General features: G+C 43.7%; 1 protein-coding gene across 3 annotated transcripts in view; it reads right to left on the bottom strand.

Annotated features, from left to right (window-relative positions):
• LOC118362193 (A-kinase anchor protein 6-like) overlaps nt 1-22,040 on the bottom strand; it is a 215,816-nt gene that overhangs the window by 188,411 nt on the left and 5,365 nt on the right. For 2 of the 3 annotated variants that reach the window (XM_052486435.1, XM_052486436.1), the window contains exon 2: nt 8,975-9,367. In XM_052486435.1, coding sequence (XP_052342395.1) covers nt 8,975-9,322 — 348 coding nt within the window. In that variant the 5' untranslated portion in view covers nt 9,323-9,367. Of the gene's footprint in view, nt 1-8,974; nt 9,368-15,894; nt 16,032-22,040 lie in introns of those variants that run through there. The other variant, XM_052486437.1, reaches the window with a different exon arrangement.

The raw sequence follows: 22,040 nt of genomic DNA, 5'->3' as shown, positions 1-22,040 counted from the left end.
AGGTGGAAATTATAGGCAATTAGCAAGACATCCCCCAATAAAGGAGTGGTTCTGCAGGTGGTGACCACAGACCACTTCTCAGTTCCTATGCTTCCTGGCTGATGTTTTGGTCACTTTTGAATGCTGGTGGTGCTTTCACTCTAGTGGTAGCATGAGACGGAGTCTACAACCCACACAAGTGGCTCAGGTAGTGCAGCTCATCCAGGATGGCACATCAATGCGAACTGTGGCAAGAAGGTTTGCTGTGTCTGTCAGCGTAGTGTCCAGAGCATGGAGGCGCTACCAGGAGACAGGCCAGTACATCAGGAGACGTGGAGGAGGCCGTAGGAGGGCAACAACCCAGCAGCAGGACCGCTACCTCCGCCTTTGTGCAAGGAGGAGCAGGAGGAGCACTGCCAAAGCCCTGCAAAATTACGTCCAGCAGGCCACAAATGTGCATGTGTCTGCACAAACGGTCAGAAACAGACTCCATGAGGGTGGTATGAGGGCCTGACGTCCACAGGTGGGGGTTATGCTTACAGCCCAACACCGTGCAGGATGTTTGGCATTTGCCAGAGAACCCCAAGATTGGCAAATTCGCCACTGGCGCCCTGTGCTCTTCACAGATGAATGCAGGTTCACACTGAGCACATGTGACAGACGTGACAGAGTCTGGAGACACCGTGGAGAACGTTCTGCTGCCTGCAACATCCTCCAGCATGACCAGTTTGGCGGTGGGTCAGTCATGGTGAGGGGTGGCATATCTTTGGGGGGCCGCACAGCCCTCCATGTGCTCGCCAGAGGTAGCCTGACTGCCACTAGGTACCGAGATGAGATCCTCAGACCCCTTGTGAGACCATATGCTGGTGCGGTTGGCCCTGGGTTCCTCCTAATGCAAGACAATGCTATACCTCATGTGGCTGGAGTGTGTCAGCAGTTCCTGCAAGACGAAGGCATTGATGCTCTGGACTGCCCGTTCCCCAGACCTGAATCCAATTGAGCACATCTGGGACATCAGGTCTCGCTCCATCCACCAACGTCACGTTGCACCACAGACTGTCCAGGAGTTGGCGGATGCTTTAGTCCAGGTCTGGGAGGAGATCCCTCAGGAGACCATCCGCCACCTCATCAGGAGCATGCCCAGGTGTTGTAGGGAGGTCATACAGGCATGTGGAGGCCACACACACTACTGAGCCTCATTTTGACTTCTTTTTAAGGACATTACATCAAAGTTGGATCAGCCTGTAGTGTGGTTTTCCACTTTAATTTTGAGTGTGACTCCAAATCCAGACCTCCATGGGTTGATCAATTTGATTTCCATTGATCATTTTTGTGTGATTTTGTTGTCAGCACATTCAACTATGTAAAGAAAAAAGTATTTAATAAGAATATTTCATTCATTCAGATCTAGGATGTGTTATTCTAGTGTTCCCTTTATTTTTTTGAGCAGTGTATTTGGCTAAGGTGTATGTAAACTTCCGACTTCAACTGTACATATAAACAGTAGTAGACAACAAACATTTCAGCATCAACAGTCTTTGTGTACAATACAATTCAGTCAATTCAGATACAGTGCACGTGATTATATTTCAAAGTTAAAATATCAAAGTGAAGTTTCAAATTCAGTCAAAATCAATTGTCTGTCGGTCTTCAGATGTGCCACCTACTGGAATGATGAAAAGTGAATATTATAACATTGTAACCACCAAACCCCACTAGATGGCAGACTTTACCATTGAACCCAAACAGACATTGAATCAAAACAGACACGCTCATCCTGAAAGACCCAGTTAGAAATAGGAATAGTCCCCAGAATGCAGCTAACAGAATGTCCTGTGTCTGATGTTGTTACAGCATATTGCTTACAGTGGAGATGTTGGTCAGGTCTTGGGTTCTAACGGTACGTTTTAAATAGATGGAGGGAGATTTGAGGGGAGATTAAGAGATTTGACTGAAAGGCACAGAGGAGGAAATGAAACCTACTGGGCCAATAACAGGATTGGCAGATGAAAAGCATGATGTCATCCCCTATAACAGCTGAGAGTGAGAAAGAGAGTGCTATAGAAATGCCTCGAAAGAGAAACGCATGACATGGATAATTTCTGATCGTCTCAAGATCAAACAGTAGATCAACCGCAATTCCCGCCATCTGCATTTGAACCACAACGCTCATTGAAATAACTTCTATTCAATATATTTACAGCTTCATAACTGCATACTAGTTTCACCGCTACTGGTGTCCTCAAGAAGCACATACCATATCAGCAACGCAACGTCTTTCATCGCTGTCGTAAGACACCCTTTGAGAGCAGCAAGACCATTGTACTCTTGTTTGAGGAGAAAATATTTAGCTGGGAACACAACGTTATCAATGACACACAGAGCAAGAGGCAGTGGAGCCCTGGCCAGGCAATACGTCAACCGGGCTGCGTCACTTTCTCATAGGAAGCCAACCACCGCAACAAAGAGATCAGTCACTCACTCTCACAACATGGGCCTGTATCCACAATGCGTCTCATAGAGCTGATCTAGGGTCAGGTCCTCCTTGTCTTGTTCATCACGACGTGAAAGGCAAAACCGATCCTGGATCAGCGATCCTAGATCAGCGATCCTACTCTGAGACGCTTTGTGAATACGGGACCAGACACTGACTCAGGATGTCACATGTTCAGCATTCTCCAGACAGACAATGCACAGCTTCAGCTAGAGAATGGAGAGGTCTGTCTGTAAGCAAGCATGGGTGCATCCGAAATGGCACTCTGTTTCCTATATAGTGCACTACTTCCATTCCCTGGTCGAAAGTAGTGTACTGCATGCCATTTCAGACCCAGGCACCGAGTTCAGCTAGACTATCCATCGACTGAAAGGTTGGGGAAGGTGGTCCAAAGTTTCAGGTCACCAGTGTGTCCTTTATAATGCCAAAGGTCAATGTGAAGGTCGGGACAGTCGGACTGACTACGCCTCTCTGACTGGTCCAAAAACTGGAATACATGATGACTCAGCAGCACTAACAGGACAAATGAGGCACACACACACACACGGACACACACACTCTCTCTCTTACTGCCTTTTCTTTCTCCCTGTGAATATTTTGGTGCGTAAACAGAGGTAACCTTACGAGAGGTGAAAGCTCTTAGAGATGATGCTGCAGTTTGTGAGTGTGTGTTCTAACAGGAAGCCTTCCCTCTCTTTGTCACGCCAAAGGCATGTTTTATTCACAGTATCCAGAAACAGCAGAGAGGAGAGGAAGGGCTATATAAAGACCTCACACCATCAGGGAGACTAGCAAGCATCGTCCACTCTCTCTGTGTGTTTCACTTAGTCGCACAATAACATGGGCCTCGCCCCTCTCCCATTCCTGCAGCAGAAGTATCAATGTTAGCTGTGATTGTATAAGAGACACACAATGACCAAACTTTTGTTTTTAAAATAGCATAAAAACGTCTATTTTCTAAGCTATGTCTTTAGTGCGGATGCTCTATAAATGAAATGTAATCTCTAAACTCTATTATCAGAGTGACATGGGCCTCTCCCATTTGTGCAGCTCAAGCCTCAATGATAATCTATGATGTGAATCTCAATCCCACATAAAATATGCCCAGTGATTAGCGGGAACATCTCAGCAGGTGGGGATGAGCAAGATAATAGCAGCCAGCCAGCCAGCCAGGCAGCCAGCCAGCCAGCCAGCCAGGCAGCACAGTATTAAGCCCCAGGGGTTAGCCACTGGAGAGCATCTCACTCTACCATAATGAATCTAGTAATAAACACCAGCATTAGCTCCTGCACTGAAACTGTTCACAAAGACTCCATTTTAACAAAGGACCAACTTTACTGTAGATCTAAAAGTTAATACTCAAAGATAGGCCTAATCAGTGCATTGATAAGAGAGATGGCCATTTGTCCATTCATGCTGAAGTGATATGAATTGAAAAGTGCAAAATTGACTGAATAGGGATTACATAATCCAAGACTAGTGTTATGACGCTGGCCTGGGGGTAGGTTTATGACAGTCATAAATACCCCCCCCCCTTTTCCTCTCTCTACCCTACTGATGTGACTATTGAAAATCCCTTGGTTAACATAGAGATTCTGGGAACATCAGAAGGTGGGGGAAATGAATGTTCAGGTACTTAATGAATATGATGTCAGTTCGGTTGTCATGAGATGAGACATCATCAATGATAGGATGACATAAACTGTACAGTGGAAAGTCTACACATTATAGCTATCAGATTCACATGGAATTGTTTGAATATGAAATTATTTGTGAGGGGATGAAATGTGATTTTAGCTTCTAAAATGTGAGAATTGGGTTTTCATGAGTGAATTAGGCCCGACTCAGTGGCCCGCCCACGTGAAGAGACATTGGTTATAAACTATGAAACACGCCCTCCTCTCCCTTCCTATATAAAGCCTTGACGACAATATAATAGCGGTTCCGGGTACATTAGGATAACGATCCGATGTCAGAAGGATTCAGATAATAACTACAGAACGAAGCCAACCTCAGCGTGAGCTTTGGTTGCGAATGTTGTTGAACTCTTATTCACTACAGAAGTGATACCTCCTAGCTGTTGAGTTAGCAACAGCAGCTGCAAACGTGGGCTAGGAAAGAACAGACAGAGTATCCCGTCTACCACACAACAACGTTACTACAATGTATCCAATTCACCACCAGAGACTTTCTTCCGAGGACAGGAAGATCTCTATTGGCCAACACGACCAGCATCTACGACCAATCTACCGAAGCGCAGATCAGAGTAAATATTTATTGCATTTTCCTTTTCCACATGGGCGGAAATTTAGAATGCATAAGATTCTGTATTTACGATAGAGTAGCTGCCTACGGCCCGATAGAGACATCGCTTCTCCCTTTGTTCTTCAGTCTTCCTGCTCTTTCACTCAAACCCAACCCACTTTCTTTGCGTTTTCCTTTATGACATAATTTGTAATCAAGGTATGATTCATTTTGTGTATATGTAATTTTGTGTTATTAAGTTAGGTATATAGTAAATAAATAATTAAACCCAATTTTGTATTGCTGATTCAACTTGTTAGCCAGGGTTCGTGAAGATAACCAAGAATTTACAACTTTCAGATGAGACTGAAATAAGGTCACGATTAATATTGACTGCTATTGATGTAAAATATTACTAGGTCTTTAAGAGTTTCTTCAGAAGATAACAGCTCTATAAATATTATTTTGTGGCATGTCATATCACTTAATCCGGCATAGCCAAAGACACGACTCTAGGGTTAGGAAGGGATTATGGAAGGGTACAGTTTGAACAATTTAGGCATGGTCATTTCATTTGCCTTTGATCCTTCATGCAGGCACACTATTGACAAATTATACATCCCAAATAGCACCCTATTCCCTATATAGTGCACTACTTTTGACCAGAGCCTTATGGTAAATCCTTTTTGACCAGAGCTCACATCCATCTATAAACACAGGTGTAATGCTGTTCCCCCCCATTAACATTATTCTAAGGCAACCGTATTTTGTCAAAACAATAAATAGAATACTGTATACTTATGTAACCAAATCTTCCATAATACTTCTTCAGGATATTTTCAGGTAAATCTTGTAGCCTACCTATGATGCATCACTTCACAGAGATGATTGTAAAGTAATACACTTCAGTAATGTGTACACAGACACGGTATCAGGCATCTTTTCTACTTGAGACATTACATCATTCACATTGTGTCCTCTGTATCCTTCATACAATCTAATACTCGTACTCAGTCTCTATATAGTGTACAGAGTGACAAGGCTCCCCCTGAAGACGGTCTATTATGATTGAGAGGACACAGGCTGAAAAGAGATAAGTAACGTCCACCTATTAGCACCATTCATACCAACATTAGCCTACATCATCACGGTCTGTGGTGTTGCAAATGGCGTCTTATGGTGAGGTGATTATTGAGGAGGATTAGTGAGCAGGCACACTGACAGAAACCTTTCTATATATATATATATATATATATATATATATATATATATATCTCACAGTCCACAGATGAGCTTTCAACACTGTCGGTCTGTTTGTGATATCCACACAGAGAGGACAGAGACAGACCGGTGGTTTAGGCTGTACGACAGTTACGGGAGCGCCTGTCAATGTCTTCCAACTGTCTACCAACTGTCTGTCCTGTCTGAGTGTGTTTTGACTACTCTGATTATGACCGTTTTGCTGTACATGTTTGGCATTAGTATGGTATGACAACGATACTCAGGGGAGTTGGCTAAAAGCAGATGTTGATTTGAACCAGACTTGAACAGACTAAAGACAGACTGGATATACTGTACATTACATCTCAGTCACCATGTTGAGAAGTACACTAATAAGCCGTTTCTATACTTGTTACCATCCGGGAGTGTAATAGAAACAAGTCAGCAGAGTAGATTTCTGACATTTTGCACTAAAGTTTGGACACACCAACTCATTCAAGGGTTTTCTTTTGTTTTGACTATTTTCTCCATTGTACAATAATAGTGAAGACATCAATGCTATGAAATAACACATGCACACCACCATTCAAAAGTTTGGGGTCACTTAGAAATGTCCTTGTTTTTGAAAGAAAAGCACATTTTTTTTGTCCATTACAATAATATAAAATTGATCAGAAAAACGGTTGTTGACATTGTTGATGTTGTAAATGACTATTGTAGCTGGAAACGGCAGATATCTTCATGGAATATCTACATAGGCGTACAGAGGCCCATTATCAGCAACCATCACTCCTATGTTCCAAGGCCAGTTTTATTGCTTCTGTAATCAGGACAACAGTTTTCAGCTGTGCTAACATAATTGCAAAAGTGTTTTCTAATGATCAATTAGACTTTAAAAATTATAAACTTGGATAGCTAACACAACGTGCCATTGGAACACAGGAGTGAGGGTTGCTGATAATGGGCCGCTGTACGCCTATGTAGATAAGCCATTAAAAATCTGCCGTTTTCAGCTACAAGAGTCATTTACAATATTAACAATGTCTACACTGTATTTCTGATCAATTTGATGTTATTTTAATGGACAAAAAATGTGCTTCTCTTTCAAAAACAAGGACATTTCTAAATGACTCCATACTTTTGAATGGTAGTGTATGTAATAACCAAAAAGTGTTAAACAAATCCAACTATATTTTATATTTGAGATTCTTCAAATATAGCTCCCCTTTGCCTTGATGACAGCTTTGCACACTCTTGGTATTCTCTCAACCAGCTTCTTGAGGTAGTCACCTGGAATGCATTTCAATTAACAGCTGTGCCTTGCTAAAAGTTCATTTGTTTGAGCCAATCAGTTGTGTTGTGACAAGGTAGGGTTGGAATACAGAAGATAGCCCTATTTGGTAAAACCAAGTCCATATTATGGCAAGAACGGCTCAAATAAATAAGCAAAGAGAAACTGCAGTCCATCATTACTTTAAGAGATGAAGGTCAGTCAGTCCGGACAATTTCAAGAACTTTGAAAGTTTCTTCAAGTGCAGTCGCAAAAACCATCAAGCGCTATGATGAAACTGGCTCTCATGAGGAGAGGACCGCCACAGGAAAGGAAGACTCAGAGTTACCTCTACTGCAGAGGATAAGTTCATTAGAGTTACCAGCCTCAGAAATTGCAACCCAAATAAGGGCCCATAAGGCTCTGGTCAAAAGTAGTGCACTTGGGAATAGGGTGCCATTTGAGACTCACATTGAGTCTTCCCAGTGCTTTGAGGCTGGCTGGCTGAACTAATTCTGTTCCTCCATTTCCTGTTTAATTAGAGGGTTGAGGGCTGGTCCACCATGACCTTCTAACAGAATCCAATAAGACCATCGGCTGATTGATCAACCAGTCACTGATCAACCCAGTAGCCTTTCACCCTTATATTTTAGTCATGAAACAATAGCAACTTACAATCAATGCATTCAACTAAGGCAGATAAAACAACCACACAACAATCATTGCACGTAAAACTTTCTTCAAAATAGCTGCTATCTGCAAAATCATCAGAACACATCATCCACAGCCCCAGCCTGGACTGGCTGTGCTGGGGTAGGAGGGAGAAGGGATTCTCAACATTGATCTGAGGCTACGTCCCAAATGGCATCCTATTCCCTACATAGTGCTCCACCAGTCCAGCTCCAAGGCTACTGAGAAGGTACAGCTCCCCTCATTACATCTAATTACATCTTCCTCCTACAGGGTCACTATACTGGGACGTGATGTTGGACAAATCATTTTGTATTTGATTTTTTACCCCTTTTTCGTGGTATCCAATTGGTGGTTAGAGTCTTGTCTCGTCTCTTCAACTCTCTTATTGACTCGGGAGAGGCGAAGGTCGAGAGCCGTGCGTCCTCCAAAACACAACCCAACCAAGTCGCACTGATTGTTGACACAATGCCCACTTAACCCGGGAGCCAATGTGTCTGAGGAAACACCGTACACCTGGCGAGTGTTAGTATGCACTGCGCCCGGCCCGCCACAGGAGTCGCTAGTGCGCGATGGGACAAGGACATCCCAGCCGGCCAAACCCTTCCCTAACCCGGACGACGCTGGGCCAATTGTACGCCGTCCCATGGGTCTCCCGGTCCTGGCCTGCTGTGACAGAGCCTGGATTCGAACCCAGAATCTCTAAGGCAATGCAGTGCCTTAGACCACTGCGCCACTTGGGAAGCCAATTTTGGACAATTCTGCACTTGATGGTGTTCTTTGCTAACCTGGTCCCAGATCAGTTTGTGCGGTCTGTTGTCTGGCAACGACAATGACCTCAGGACCAAGACAGCACAAACAGATCTGGACCGAGGCCCATATTCATAAAGGGTCTCAGAGTAGGAGTGCTGATCTCCCTGTCCATATAATCTTATTCAAAAGTGAAAATCAACCATAGATCACCATTGCCTTTCTGAGACACTTTGTGACCACGGGCCCAGGGTAGTTCCTTGCTACTAGGCCGTCTGAAACCAGAATATGAGATGAGAGTATATAGTGTGTGGAGGCCCACTCACCTTCAGCTGCACTAGATGCACGTCCACGTGTTTGTTGACTGAGTCCTGGTGGACAGAGTATGTGAGGTCCCGGACCCTCTCAGTAGTGGCCCTCAGCCACGTCTCGATCTCAGGCAGGTGCAGCACCACCTTCCAGTCCGCCCCCGTGTGCAGGGGAGGGGGCTTTTTGTTCTGATACCTCTGGGCCAGGTCCTTCTCCTGGGCCAGACCTTCCCCACAGAGACCACCCTGACTGGGGCTGAGGCCTGCCTCCTCCTCCTCCTTAGGGCAGGACTCCAGGGTGGGCGTGACGGAGGTGATCATTGGCGAGACAGCCTCACAGGCCATGGGAGACACAGCAGCGATCATGGTGAATAACAGCTAGATCCTACAACTAGATCCGTTCTCAATCAGCTGCAGAGAGACAGAGGGGGAGAGATGGATGAAGGGAGGTAGGGAGGACAGGGCGGAAGGAAGGAAGTAAGGAAGGAAGAAAGGACAGAAACATTAATTAGTAACTGTAGAGCTGCCAGAGAATGTTTCATTTATACTGAGAGAAGCCAATTGGGTAATTTCAGATGCAAATCCATAAGCAGTTCCTTTCATGCTCTGCTGGGGAATAAATCAGCCATCGTTCTACAACCAGACGTCTAATATTAGCAGCTACAGATACCAATGAGAGCTTCTTAATCAGACAGCTCAGCTCGCAGTCTTTTGGGGGAGCGTATGACCATATTCTAATATTATCTTAAGACATGGGAAAAGTTAGACCCAACAATGTGCACAAACCACCCACATTAACTGCCTAACTGTCTGACTGACTGTCTGTCTGTGTCACGCCCTGACCTTAGAGAGCCTTGTTTATTCTCTATTTGGTTAGGTCAGGGTGTGACTTGGGTGGACAAATCTATGTTTCTATTTCTTTGTTGACCTAGTATGGTTCCCAATCAGAGGCAGCTGTTTTTCGTTGTCTCTGATTGGGGATCATACTTAGGCAGCCCGTTTTCCCACCTGAAGTTGTGGGATCTTGTTTTTGCATAGTTGCTGTTGAGCCTGCAGAACTTTTCATTTGTTTTCTATTTTTTTTCTTTTTTCGAGAGTCATTTAATAATAAAGACAAATGTACGCCTACCACGCTGCACCTTGGTCTCATTCCAACGACGGACGTAACAGAAGATCCCGCCACAAAACGGACCAAGCAGCGTAGTCGGGAGGAGAGGACATGACGGAAACCTGAGAGGCAGCCCCAAAATGTATTTTTTGGGGGGTCAGATGACGTGGGCGTCGGTGCTGAAGGGTGAGTCCGAGACCGAGGAGGAATTCTTGGACCATTTGAGCGAGGAGTGGTTGACAGTGGAGAGGGACGAAAGAGTTTGGAGGGGTTGGAGTCTGGAGCAAGACAGTCGCTTTGAGGAGCGTGTGGCCCTTCAGGCACCATGCTTTGTGGTTACACGTACTGTGTCTCCGGTACGCATCCACAGCCCGCATCCACCAGATTGTGCCGGCTCAGCATTCCTGGTCTCTTGTGCGTCTCTTCGGCCCAGGATATCCTGCGCCGGATCTGCGCACGGTGTCTTCGGTGCGCCTTCACACCTGATTTATTCGCCATGACGTCTTCAATGAAATCGTTGAAAATACAACTTTACGAAATACTGCTGCGCGTAACAAGTGTCACAGCAAGTCCTCTGATAGTCAAGGCGAGAATGGAGTTCGTTACATGTACATTTACAAACAAGGAATGGTGGTCCAACCCAAAACCATTACATACTGGCGTGTACCTCAGCTCATTGGCTATCTACCCAGCTAGATTTCAAGAAGATCATTGGGCAGAAATACAGACAATCAACGAAGCTTCGCTAAAGTTATTGGTGCGCAAGGTAGTCATTGCTCGTTTTCTTCAAATCAGTTCACTTTTGGCTGTGTTGCAAACATCCAGAGGAATGCACTGAAACCAACCATGACTAGATAAACGATGGTTTACCGTGTGTAATTACATCAAATGCTCTGTAAAAAAATTGATAGAGAGGGAATTCACGGCACAAACGGTTTACAAAATGTTTCGATTTAGTCTATAACAATGGATTTTATCAAAGAAAACGGCACTTCATTTGATCACTGGGACCCTCAGGAAGACAAATAAGAGCAAGATATCAGAATGTAAGTCATCATTTTACCTTCAGATGTGAATGTGTAAAAACTGTCATGGCGGAAAATGTTTTTGTTGTTGATTGTTCTTCTCAAACAAAAGCATGGTATTTGTTCTCTGTTATAGCTATTTTAAATCGGAAAACGTAGTTTGATTACCAAGATCCTAATCTTTTGAAGGATGTAGGACACTTGCATTTTCACTCTGATATTTCCCCTGATGTTGATCCCTGTACGGGGATCGCAGCCATAAGAGGTTTTCAGAAGCCTTTTGGTCCTAGACTTGCCGTGCGGGAGCAGAGAGAACAGTCTATAACTTGGGTGACTGGAGTATTTAACAATTTTTTGGGCCTTCCTCTGACACCACCTAGTATATTTGTCCTGGATGTCAGGAAGCTTGGCCCCAGTGATGTACTGGGCCACACGCACTACCCTCTTTAGCGCCTTATTATCAGATGCTGAGCAGTTGCCATACCAGGCGGTGATGCAACCGGTCAGGATGTTCTCGATGGTGCAGCTGAATAACTGTTTGAGGATCTGAGGACCCATGCTAAATCTTTTCAGTCTCCTGAGGGGGAAAAGCTGTTGTTGTGCCCTCTTCACAACTGTCTTGGTGTGTTTGGACCATGACAGTTTGTTGGCGATGTGGACACCAAGGAACTTGAAACTCTCGACCCGCTCCACTTCAGTCCTGTCGATGTTAATGAGGGGCCTGTTCGGCCTTCCTTTTCCTATAGTCCACGATCAGCTCCTATGTCTTGCTGACATTGAGAGAGAGGTTGTTGTCCTGGCAGTCTCTGACATCCTCCCTATAGGCTGTCTCATCATTGTGTCGTTAGCAAACTTAATGATGTGGTTGGAGTCGTGTTTGGCCACGCAGTCGTCAATTGCTCGATTATGATCTCCTCGGCCATAACATCAAAATCAATTACAGATTTTTTGAGTTACCTTAGATTAATTGACTTTTGAGGAAATGTATAATGGCTATGGCGTCTCAAAATGGACTATTGACGCTTTTTTCTAGTTTTTCAAGCAAATGTGTTTTAAGGGGATAATGAAAGCACACTTGTTCGGTTCGGCTAGCCGCCAGCCGAACTGAAGCTTGCTGACGCCTTTACAGAGGAGGAACAGGAACCGGAATCTTCCCCTTATCCTGTTGTTGGTTCTCCTCTCCTCCTAACAGCTGGGCACTCCGTACCATCTTAAACAGCTGGGGAGACAGTTACTGACTGACTGACTGACTGACTGTTGTTGCTGCTAGTACAATCAAAGAGAATTATAGAGGGGACAGTGATTAAAGATGCAGTCAAGGATCTTAAGCACAACAAATTCATAACATATTGTACAAATTGGATTCGTAACATAGCATACGAATTGCAAATAAAATAAAAAATATATATATATATAAATACAGTATACAGTGCCTTGCAAAAGTATTCATACCCCCTGGAATTCTTCACATTTTATTGTGGGATTAAATTGTTTGTTTTTTTGTCAACAATCTACACAAAATACTCTTATGTTAAAGTGGAAGAAAATGTGTTTAAAAAAAAAAGATTGATATAAATGAAATAAGTATTCAGCTCCCTGAGTCAATACATGTTAGAATCATCTTCGGCAGTGATTACAGCTGTGAGCTTCTTGGGTAAGTCTTTAAGAGCTTTATACACTTGGATTGTGCAATATTAGACCATTATTCTTTTCATCATTCTTCAAGCTCTGCCAAGGTGTTGGATTGGAGATCATGGCTATAGACAGCAATTCAAGTCTTGTCATAGATTTTCAAGCAGATTAAGTCAACAATATAACTTGGCATCTCAATGTCTTCTTTGTAAGCGACTCCAGTGTAGATTTGGCCTTGTGTTGTAGGTTACAGTCCTGCTGAAAAGTGAGAATGCTGATCATTGACTACAGCTCAACACCACAATGCCCACAAAGCTCATTTCTAGGCTAAGGATTCTGGGACTGACGGGCTGCCCCCAGGTGGGTAGGCAACAACACATCAGCCACGCTGATCCTCAACATTGGGGCCCCTCAGGGCGTGTCAAGACGCAGCGAGGCTTGGTTGGGTTGTGTTTCAAAGGACGCACGGCTCTCAACCTTCGCATCTCCCGAGTCCGTACGAGAGTTGCGGCGATGAGACAAGACTGTAACTACCAATTGGATACCACGAAATTGGGGAGAATTATTTATTTTTTAATTCAAAAATACTTTCTACCATCTGAAAATACCTCTCATATCATATTTTGTGACAACTGTATACTCTCCTTCAGTGTTGATCTAAGCATGTAATTATGTTGACATCATTGATCTACAAGTCATTTTGCATGCCGAAGAACCCCAGGCAATATCAGTAGCCTAGTCAAACACGGACCAACGAGAAGTCGGCATATTCCTGATCTGGCACACCTGCGCATCACCTTCAGCATTCAAATGTTTGTAAAATGGCTTGTTTGTAATAGACTTTAATCCTTGACAACCAATATAATTTGCCAGGTTATTTTTTATCAAATGCCGTGTTTAAAATGGTGTTTTACCGGAATAAAAGTAGCCTAAGCTACTACCAGAGACACAACTCTCATCTGGCGATAGGTAGGCTACATGCTATAGGAAGGCTACATGCTACAGGAAGGCTACATGCTATAGGAAGGCTACATGCTATAGGAAGGCTACATGCTATAGGAAGGCTACATGCTACAGGAAGGCTACATGCTATAGGAAGGCTACATGCTATAGGAAGGCTACATGCTATAGGAAGGCTACATGCTATAGGAAGGCTACATGCTATAGGAAGGCTACATGCTATAGGAAGGCTACATGCTGTTCGGGGCTTTATTTTGATTATTCAGCTTCACCATCAGCAATGGTTTTGGTAGTTTTGCTTTAAACAATCTGTATTGTTTCCCTTATGGCTCAGCTCAGGCGCCTACACACACACACACACACACACACACACACACACACACGCACACATCCACTGAGCCGCATATTTGAATTTCGAATGGAAAATGAACGTGTTTATGCAACAAATGTTAGTGCTATATTAACTCGCATCGATTCGTTCCTCTAATCAAACCAAATCACTTCAAACTAAAACGTATGGTTCCTGTATCGTGTCGGAGCCCATGTATCTAGATAAGTATGGAATCATCTTCAAAGGGAAAGATGCACATCCCTACGTGGAAGGTCATATTACAGTGGTCTAAATGAAACTCGTCTCTTTAAATGATTCCTAGGCTTAACATCTAATACCTAATATATTTGACCTATAGAAGGCACTAGATGATATCCCAGTCATCATTAACAATGTGCTCCTGTGTATGACACATTTCTTCTTGTATTACAAACCCAACAAACCTTAAAGCCACGCTTCTAAATCTGTACATAACCTCAAATCATTAACAAAAATGTAAACATTGGAGCAGACCCTATCTCCTCTATCGTCAAATTATATCACTGTATGTACAAATAAATATTATATAGACTGATCACATCAGTCCATGTTGCAGTGATTAACAATATTGTCCAAAAGGTTAACTTTCCTCTACACCAGTACAGCAGAGCAGTGTGATTGGAAACAACATTAGTTCATCGAATAGAGAAACACAACAGTACGTCACTGGAAATCAATGGCTTGGATGAGGAGACGCATCCTGCTGCTTTATTATGACACTATTACAGTGAGAGGCCTCCCATCTACCAATGAGAAGTCATTATGCGCTGACTGATGGCTCAACCTACCAATAAGAAGTGGCTCACACGATAAAAGGATGACTCAATTCTGCATCTGTATTACCCTCCTGACCTTTCAGTCTCATCTGGAAATATCACTCTGCTCATCCTGGAGATGACAAAGCCGTTTTATTACTGCTGCTGCCTCTGCTGCTACTGATACACATGCACGTGCGCGCGCACAAGCACACACACACGAATGCACATACACACAAACAAAACACACACACACACACACACACACACACACACACACACACACACACACACACACACACACACACACACACACACACACACACACACACACACACACACACACACACACACACACACACACACACAGGGCCAGACAGAGAGACCTTGTAAATATAAATCAATTCCACCCACCTCTCTCATCTCTCTATTCTCGCTCACCTTCTCCCTCTCCTTCTCTCTCCCTCTCCCTGTATTCGCTATCTCCCTCCATTCTCTCTCCCTCTCCTTCTCGCTCTCCCTCTCCTTCTCTCTCTCCCTCTCTCCTTCTCTCCCTCTCTCCTTCTCTCTCCTTCTCTCTCCCTCTCTTCCTCTAACGATCTGTCTACCCCCCTCCATCTCTCATCAATCTCTCACACAGACATGGTACAATGCTAACACTCCTGTCCATGCGCGAAGAACTGCACAGGCAGCAATTTATGCCTCTGGTCTGACAGCATCCATTTTGCTCTTCATTCCACCCTGAGGTCCATCTACAATGAGGACATTAGTAAAGCACCTTGAGAAGCGCTCCTTCCCGACTGAGCATCACATATGAACACATACTATTGGCAGCTAGAATAGCACTTAGCTAAAACACAGTCGCACACACAGTCACACACACACACATAATAACATCCAGAGGCAGTGCTGCTGACACAATTCCGTTCACGGGCTACACACTCTCCTGACAAAAGAATTCCAGGCCCGACAATGAGGGATCACATACCACAGATGTGCTAAGTCCACTGACCATATGGCCCAGCATACCTCATTTCAAACCCTCGGCCCAAAAAAGGAAATCCCATGAGAAGTCGAGCAGAGCTTACCGAGTTCCTTGTGAGGATAAATAGAGGCCAGGCAACATCAGGCTCCAGATAAGAGTATCCAATCCCTCTGTTTGTCAGACTGACAGTCAGCCTGCCTCTCTGCCAGGCCAGAGTGACAGACACTGCTTAGCACTGCCCTCAGCCATGTGGTCGTGTGAGTCTGAGTGAGTGAGTGAGAGAAAGAGAATCTCTGCAAGTCCAAGCCACTCCCATTTGAAACCTCCATGCTTCCTCTCTCTATCTCTCTCTCTCTCTCTCTATCTCTCTCTCTTCATCTCTCTCTCTCCATCTCTCTCCTCCCCTGCCTCTTGACAGTAACAGCCCATGTCAAAGGTTTCTGCCGAGGCCTTTATTATGACACCCCTGAGATGATGCTGAGGGGGACAGTATGGACCTCACTGGTGTTCCATGTATACCTGTCTTTTCTACTCCGCTCTCTGTATAGTTGACCTACTAAAAACACCAGGCGTTGTGTTGTTATGGGGGTAGCCTTAGCCTTAGCCTAAGCTAGATATTGACTGGGAGCCAGAACATGGAAGGGGTCAAAGTAAATAGAGCCTGTAAATCAGAGCCTATTAGCTAATCATTGGTCAGGCACCGACATCCTGTCTGCCTGCAGAACCTCATCATTTAAGTCATTTTATTACTGTCTTACTGGGCCGGATGAGAATTGGACCACTTTGACTCCATCCCTGTGATTCATATGGATGTCTATGAGCTAAGACTTGTGTCATCAACACCATCATCATCATCCTCACTACGCTTGATTTGCTGAATGAGGCTCTGTCTCATTCTGGGCTGTGAGCTGTATGCTGCCTGGCAGGGTCAGGAAACGACCAGCCTCAGCCTCTTAAAGGGCCCCTAAACACAGATCTAGTATTAGATTACCTTAACACCAATCTAAATCTGAGCCCTTAAGGACTTAAAACAACAGCTGATCGTAGATCAGCATCTAAAAGGCAACTCAGTTTTTCCTACTGTATAAGTAGGATTGCCAATGTTGGGCATGAAGACAAAGGATGACATAGATAGAACCAGTGTGAGCACTGCAGCATATTAGCCTTCAGGGCAGTCAGTGGGCATGGTACTAACAATTACCAAGCCTCGTTAAGAATACAATAAGGCTTTTGTTTCTGCTTATGTTGCCCTCACATCTTGAACAAACTACAATTTCATAGTTATTCATTGAATGTGTACACTTTCATAGGCTACAAATCATCCAAAACTAACAACAAGTGAGTGAGTGAGTGAGTGAGTGAGTGAGTGAGTGAGTGAGTGAGTGAGTGAGTGAGTGAGTGAGTGAGTGAGTGAGTGAGTGAGTGAGTGAGTGAGTGAGTGAGTGAGTGTGTGTGTGTGTGTGTGTGTGTGAGAGAGTACTATTCTTTGTGACAGTCACTGTAAACTAGGCCTTATCACCATTTCTGATTAATCTGCAAAACTCTGTCCCTTAATGATTCAATTAGCAGTCCCTAAATTTGTCACCCTCTCGTTCCCCTGGCTTCTGCCAAATGCAAATGACAGGCCTGTCATGTTCAGTGTTCATGCAGTGACATGGAATCAGCCGAGGGGTAAAAACAACAACGTGCCAACAATAACAATAACAGTATACTGCAGCGTTGGAATAGACAAGCCTATCATCAAAACTCATTACCCCTGTGACAGAGAAGGTTGCTTGAAACCCCTTTCACACACATGTATTAGACTATTTAACACTGAATCAAGAACAATAACCAGGATATGATCAGATTTAGTCTATAGAGAACAAATGTGAGCCCAGGACCAAGGCAAGCCTAGAAATGCTTGTAATGCACATTTTAGAGTGGTATTTTATTGTCCCCAGCACAAGGTGCACCTGTGTAATGATCATGCTTTTTAATCAGCTTATTGGTCTGCCACATCTGTCAGGTGGATGGATTATCTTGGTAAAGGCAAAATGCTCACCAACAGGGATGTAAATAAATTTGGGCACAACATTATAGAGAAATAAGCTTTTTGGGATATTTTTTATTTCAGTTCATGAAACATGTGACCAACACTTTACATGTTGGTTCATATTTTTGTTCAGTACTGGTATATATCATTAATAAGCACATATGAGACAGCTGCCCATCAAACAGCCATAAGCTGTCCCAAATACCACCCTATTCCCTTTATAGTGCACGACTTTCAACCAGGGCCAACAGGGTCAAAAGTAGTGCACTATTCAGGGAATATGGTGCCACTAGGGACATATTCAAAATCTTTTCCTCTACTCTATGGGTTCTAGCAGCATAAAACCACCCTGGAGTCATGAGAGAAAGCCTACACCAGAGCACCTTGGTGGGAGTTGAATCCCCCATGTCTCTGGTGTCTTCAATAGCAGCAGAGTGCAGTTACAGTAAAGCCTGTAACATCGACATTAAGCCCCTTTAATTGCATTTCAAACCGATTTCCAGTCCACCCATGATTCACAAATGCATGGCTACAGCATCACTTGGGTTACTTAATATGGGGCTGATTTCCAAAGCATCACCCAGAGATGTGTAGGCCATAGTGGCTATGACAAGGCAGAGGAGACTATGGCTCAGTATGTTGGTGAGCAAGCAGGCACATCATGACCTATTATGCAATAGTACACTGAAACTTATGGGTGATACATCTAACTGTAGAGGTAATATGGAAATAAGGTCACACATTTTATTCTATTTTATGCATAATGAATTCAAAGATATTGAAATTTGGGGGGCATCAGTTCCCCTTCAAATCAAATATCTAGTGAACACTGTTGTTGGCTTGGAGGGTAACACCAGGGTCATGTTCAGTAGGCCACAATGTAGAACAATATTTTGCAATAGAAAACAATTTGTATTGGACAATTCATGCAGTACCTCCTCGTTTCACTACGATCTCTCTACTGAACACAACCCGGTCACAAGCTGTTGGGAATAGGGATCCCACAGGGAACAATGTGACTATTATCCTGTCAGGATCTCTCTGTGGCCCAGGCAGTCCAGGACAGATGAATCATTTACTATTCATGAGGAAGATATGTTACATGTCCTATGGCACCCAAAATGAATCATAACATTCAGAGGGAACAAACACTGGATTCTACAATGATAATGCAAGGGCACAGTTGTTTTGTTGCTCCTTTAATAAATTCAATTTCAGCAGCTTGCTATAATATAGCTGAACACAGTACAGAGCATAAGGGTTTCAAAGCTAATGCATGTATAGCTACTAACCAGCTAGCACAAAACGTTCCGATATGTTTCTTAGAGCTTGGTGAGAGCATGGTTGTCCTAAGGTTATTTTGCATACAACCTTCCCAAAAGGTTCTGGGAATGATGCAGGATGGTTCTATTTAAAGTCATATTCTCAGAACATTGAGAAAACTTTCCATAAAAACCACAAGAAAACATTAGTAAAATCCTAAGAATGCTATTTAAAAACATATACATTCTGTTCTCAGCGTCACCAAACTCTCTCTAGCCTCTATCTTGTTAAGTGTGTTCAGGTGTGTTGGCCGGTGCCCACTAATTGGCCACACCTGATCTTAATAAGTGCTTGTTTACTTTGAAATGGGGTCTGTTTGAATAGACTTAAATGAAAAACAGGAACATGGCTCGGATAGGAAAAAAAGATGGCGGAAGCGGATGATGGAGTGGATTCTGAATCTAATGGTGGTAAAATCAAGGAGAATTGGAATATTGTCCAAAAGAAAGGAAAACTGAGCAAAGTAGAGTACAGTGATGATGATGTCACAAAGTATATTGTAAATGAGGAGCAGCTGATCGAATTACCCATCTAGAGGAATCAATTTGAGATATGCAAACTGAACTGGTGGAGAGAGTGCTGGGTATAGTGAAGGCTGTGAGGATCACGAGAGGCGGGTTGCTTTAGATTTTTTTGTGCTTCTGAGGATCAGAAGAAAAGTGTGTTGCGTCTCAACCGATTTGATAAGTTTGAAGTGTCGTGTGTGTGTGTGTGTGTGTGTGTCTCTCTCTCTCTCTCTCTCTCTCTCTTAGGAACAGGATACCCCTCGAGGGGGTTATATCTGGAGTCTCGTGGGAAGTAGATGTTGAAGAGATGAAAAATATTCCTGGAGTGATTGATGCACGTTGGATGAATCGTGTGGTGAATGAAGAAAAAGTGTTTTGTCTAACTGTTTTTTTGTTGTTGATATGGAGTCTCTCCCTACTCAAGTGCAGTTAGGGTATATTAACTACAGAGTCAGAGCATTCATCCCAAGACCAATGCAGTGTGATCGTTGTAAAGCTTTTGGTCATGTATCAAGTGTTTACAGAAGGGAGAACCACAAAGCCACGTCTTTCAAGTGCCCCACAAGGGGGAAAGAGAATGAAGTGGCCAAAGTCAAGGCTATCCAGAGCAGAGCAGCTGTTAAACAGGTTGCGGGTTTGAATGGTGCACTTGAAGAGTCCATGGTGGTGGATAGACCTTCACTGCAGGCTGCAGCGGTTGCCTTTCACCAGCAGAATCCTGACATTTTAAAGGTTAAGAAGGTGGACTTTGTTGGCTTCATAGCTATGGTGATAAATGGCACTGCCAAGGTGGAGAGAAGGTCCAGGAAGATACAAATCATTGTGGAAGCTGTTTGCTGGGGCTGGAAAGATTTCTCGGCGAAGGAGTTACATGGAATATTGTCATAAGCGGTACCACCCTGTCAGGTTCTAGGCCTAGAGCCTGAGAAGGTAGATATGGAGAATTGGAAGCAGTAGGAGTTTTGTTTTGTCAGTGTACTATTTTTATTTGGGTGGAGTTAAGTTAGTTTCCTTATCACCTATTGATTTGAGTTTTACCAGAAGATCATAAGGGTTGAATCTTACTGACTCTGTGCCACAATAAAAATCCAGGTTTATGCATGATTAATAATGCCTAAGCAAATTCATTTCCAGGTGTCCTATCTGTGCTTGGAGTTCAAAACTGTTAACATAAGCGAGCAGTATTATTAAAAGTATTTTTTTAAACATTCAGTGAAAGCTAAGGAAGTTATTAAAAAATGTCAATCTTATCATTTCTGTTCTCAGAACGTTAATAATACCTTCCAGGAAAACATTTAGAGAACGATAGTCAAATGTTCTCAGAACCCTCCTGCTACCTAAAAAGTCATGTTCCCAGAACAGGCAACATTAACCCTTCCATTCTCAGAACGTTTAAAAAACATTCCGTTTTACTGGTCAGGAAACTTATGGCTTTGTCCCCAGAACCAATTGGAAACCAAAAACATACGTTCCCACAGCTTCCAAGGAATCAAATGTACTAGCTGGGTCCCAGTAATGTTGTAACTCACTAGTTACTGGTATGGTTGGACCATTAGCTGTGTAGGCCAACACCTAAACAAATACAGAGGATTCATTCAATGTCAATTGTTGAGGGCAAAACATTAGCAACTTCAATTACTTTGCATTGGTTACGATACAGTAACCGACGCTTGGCATTACGCATCGTGTACTTAAGCCTGTGTGCGGCTGCTCTGCCATAGAAACCCAATTCATGAAGCCCCCGACGAACAGTTATTGTGCTGACGTTGCTTCCAGAGGCAGTTTGGATCTCGATAGTGAGTGTTGCAACGGAGGACAGACGATTTTTACGTGCTACGCGCTTCAGCACTCAGAGGAGACATTCTGTGAGCTTGTGTGGCCTACCACTTCACGACTGAGCCGTTGTTGTTCCTAGACGTTTCTACTTCACAATAACAGCACTTACAGTTGACAGTGGCAGCTCTGACCTGTTGAAAAGGTGGTATCCAATTAGTTGTCTATGGAGATTGCATGGCTGTGTGCTCGATTTTATACATCTGTCATCAACGGGTGTAGCTGAAATAGCCGAATCCACTCATTTAAAGGGGTGTCCACAAACTTTTGTGAGTAGCTAGCGTAGCTAGTGATGGGAAAGGTCATTCTCTCTGTGACCTTCATCACACCTTAGTTCTAGCAGGAACATCAGTTCTGTTGGAAGCTGCATTCTCCCCCACATTGGTTCAGGTAGAGTAGTTCCAGCTTCTCTCTTGCTCTCCTTCCGTCTCTCTCCACTCTCTCCCTCCCTCCTCCTCTCTCTCTCTACAGAGGGACAGATAGATCTCTTCTGATCAGGGCCCTAGGGGCGAGAGGCTGAGGTCATTATGGCACATTTCTCTGTATGAAGAG

Source organism: Oncorhynchus keta, chromosome 29 (genome assembly GCF_023373465.1).
Source record: "Oncorhynchus keta strain PuntledgeMale-10-30-2019 chromosome 29, Oket_V2, whole genome shotgun sequence".
In the NCBI taxonomy this organism is placed as follows: domain Eukaryota; kingdom Metazoa; phylum Chordata; class Actinopteri; order Salmoniformes; family Salmonidae; genus Oncorhynchus; species Oncorhynchus keta.
Note: the sequence above shows the minus strand (reverse complement) of the source record. Positions and strands in the feature narration are given on the sequence as shown.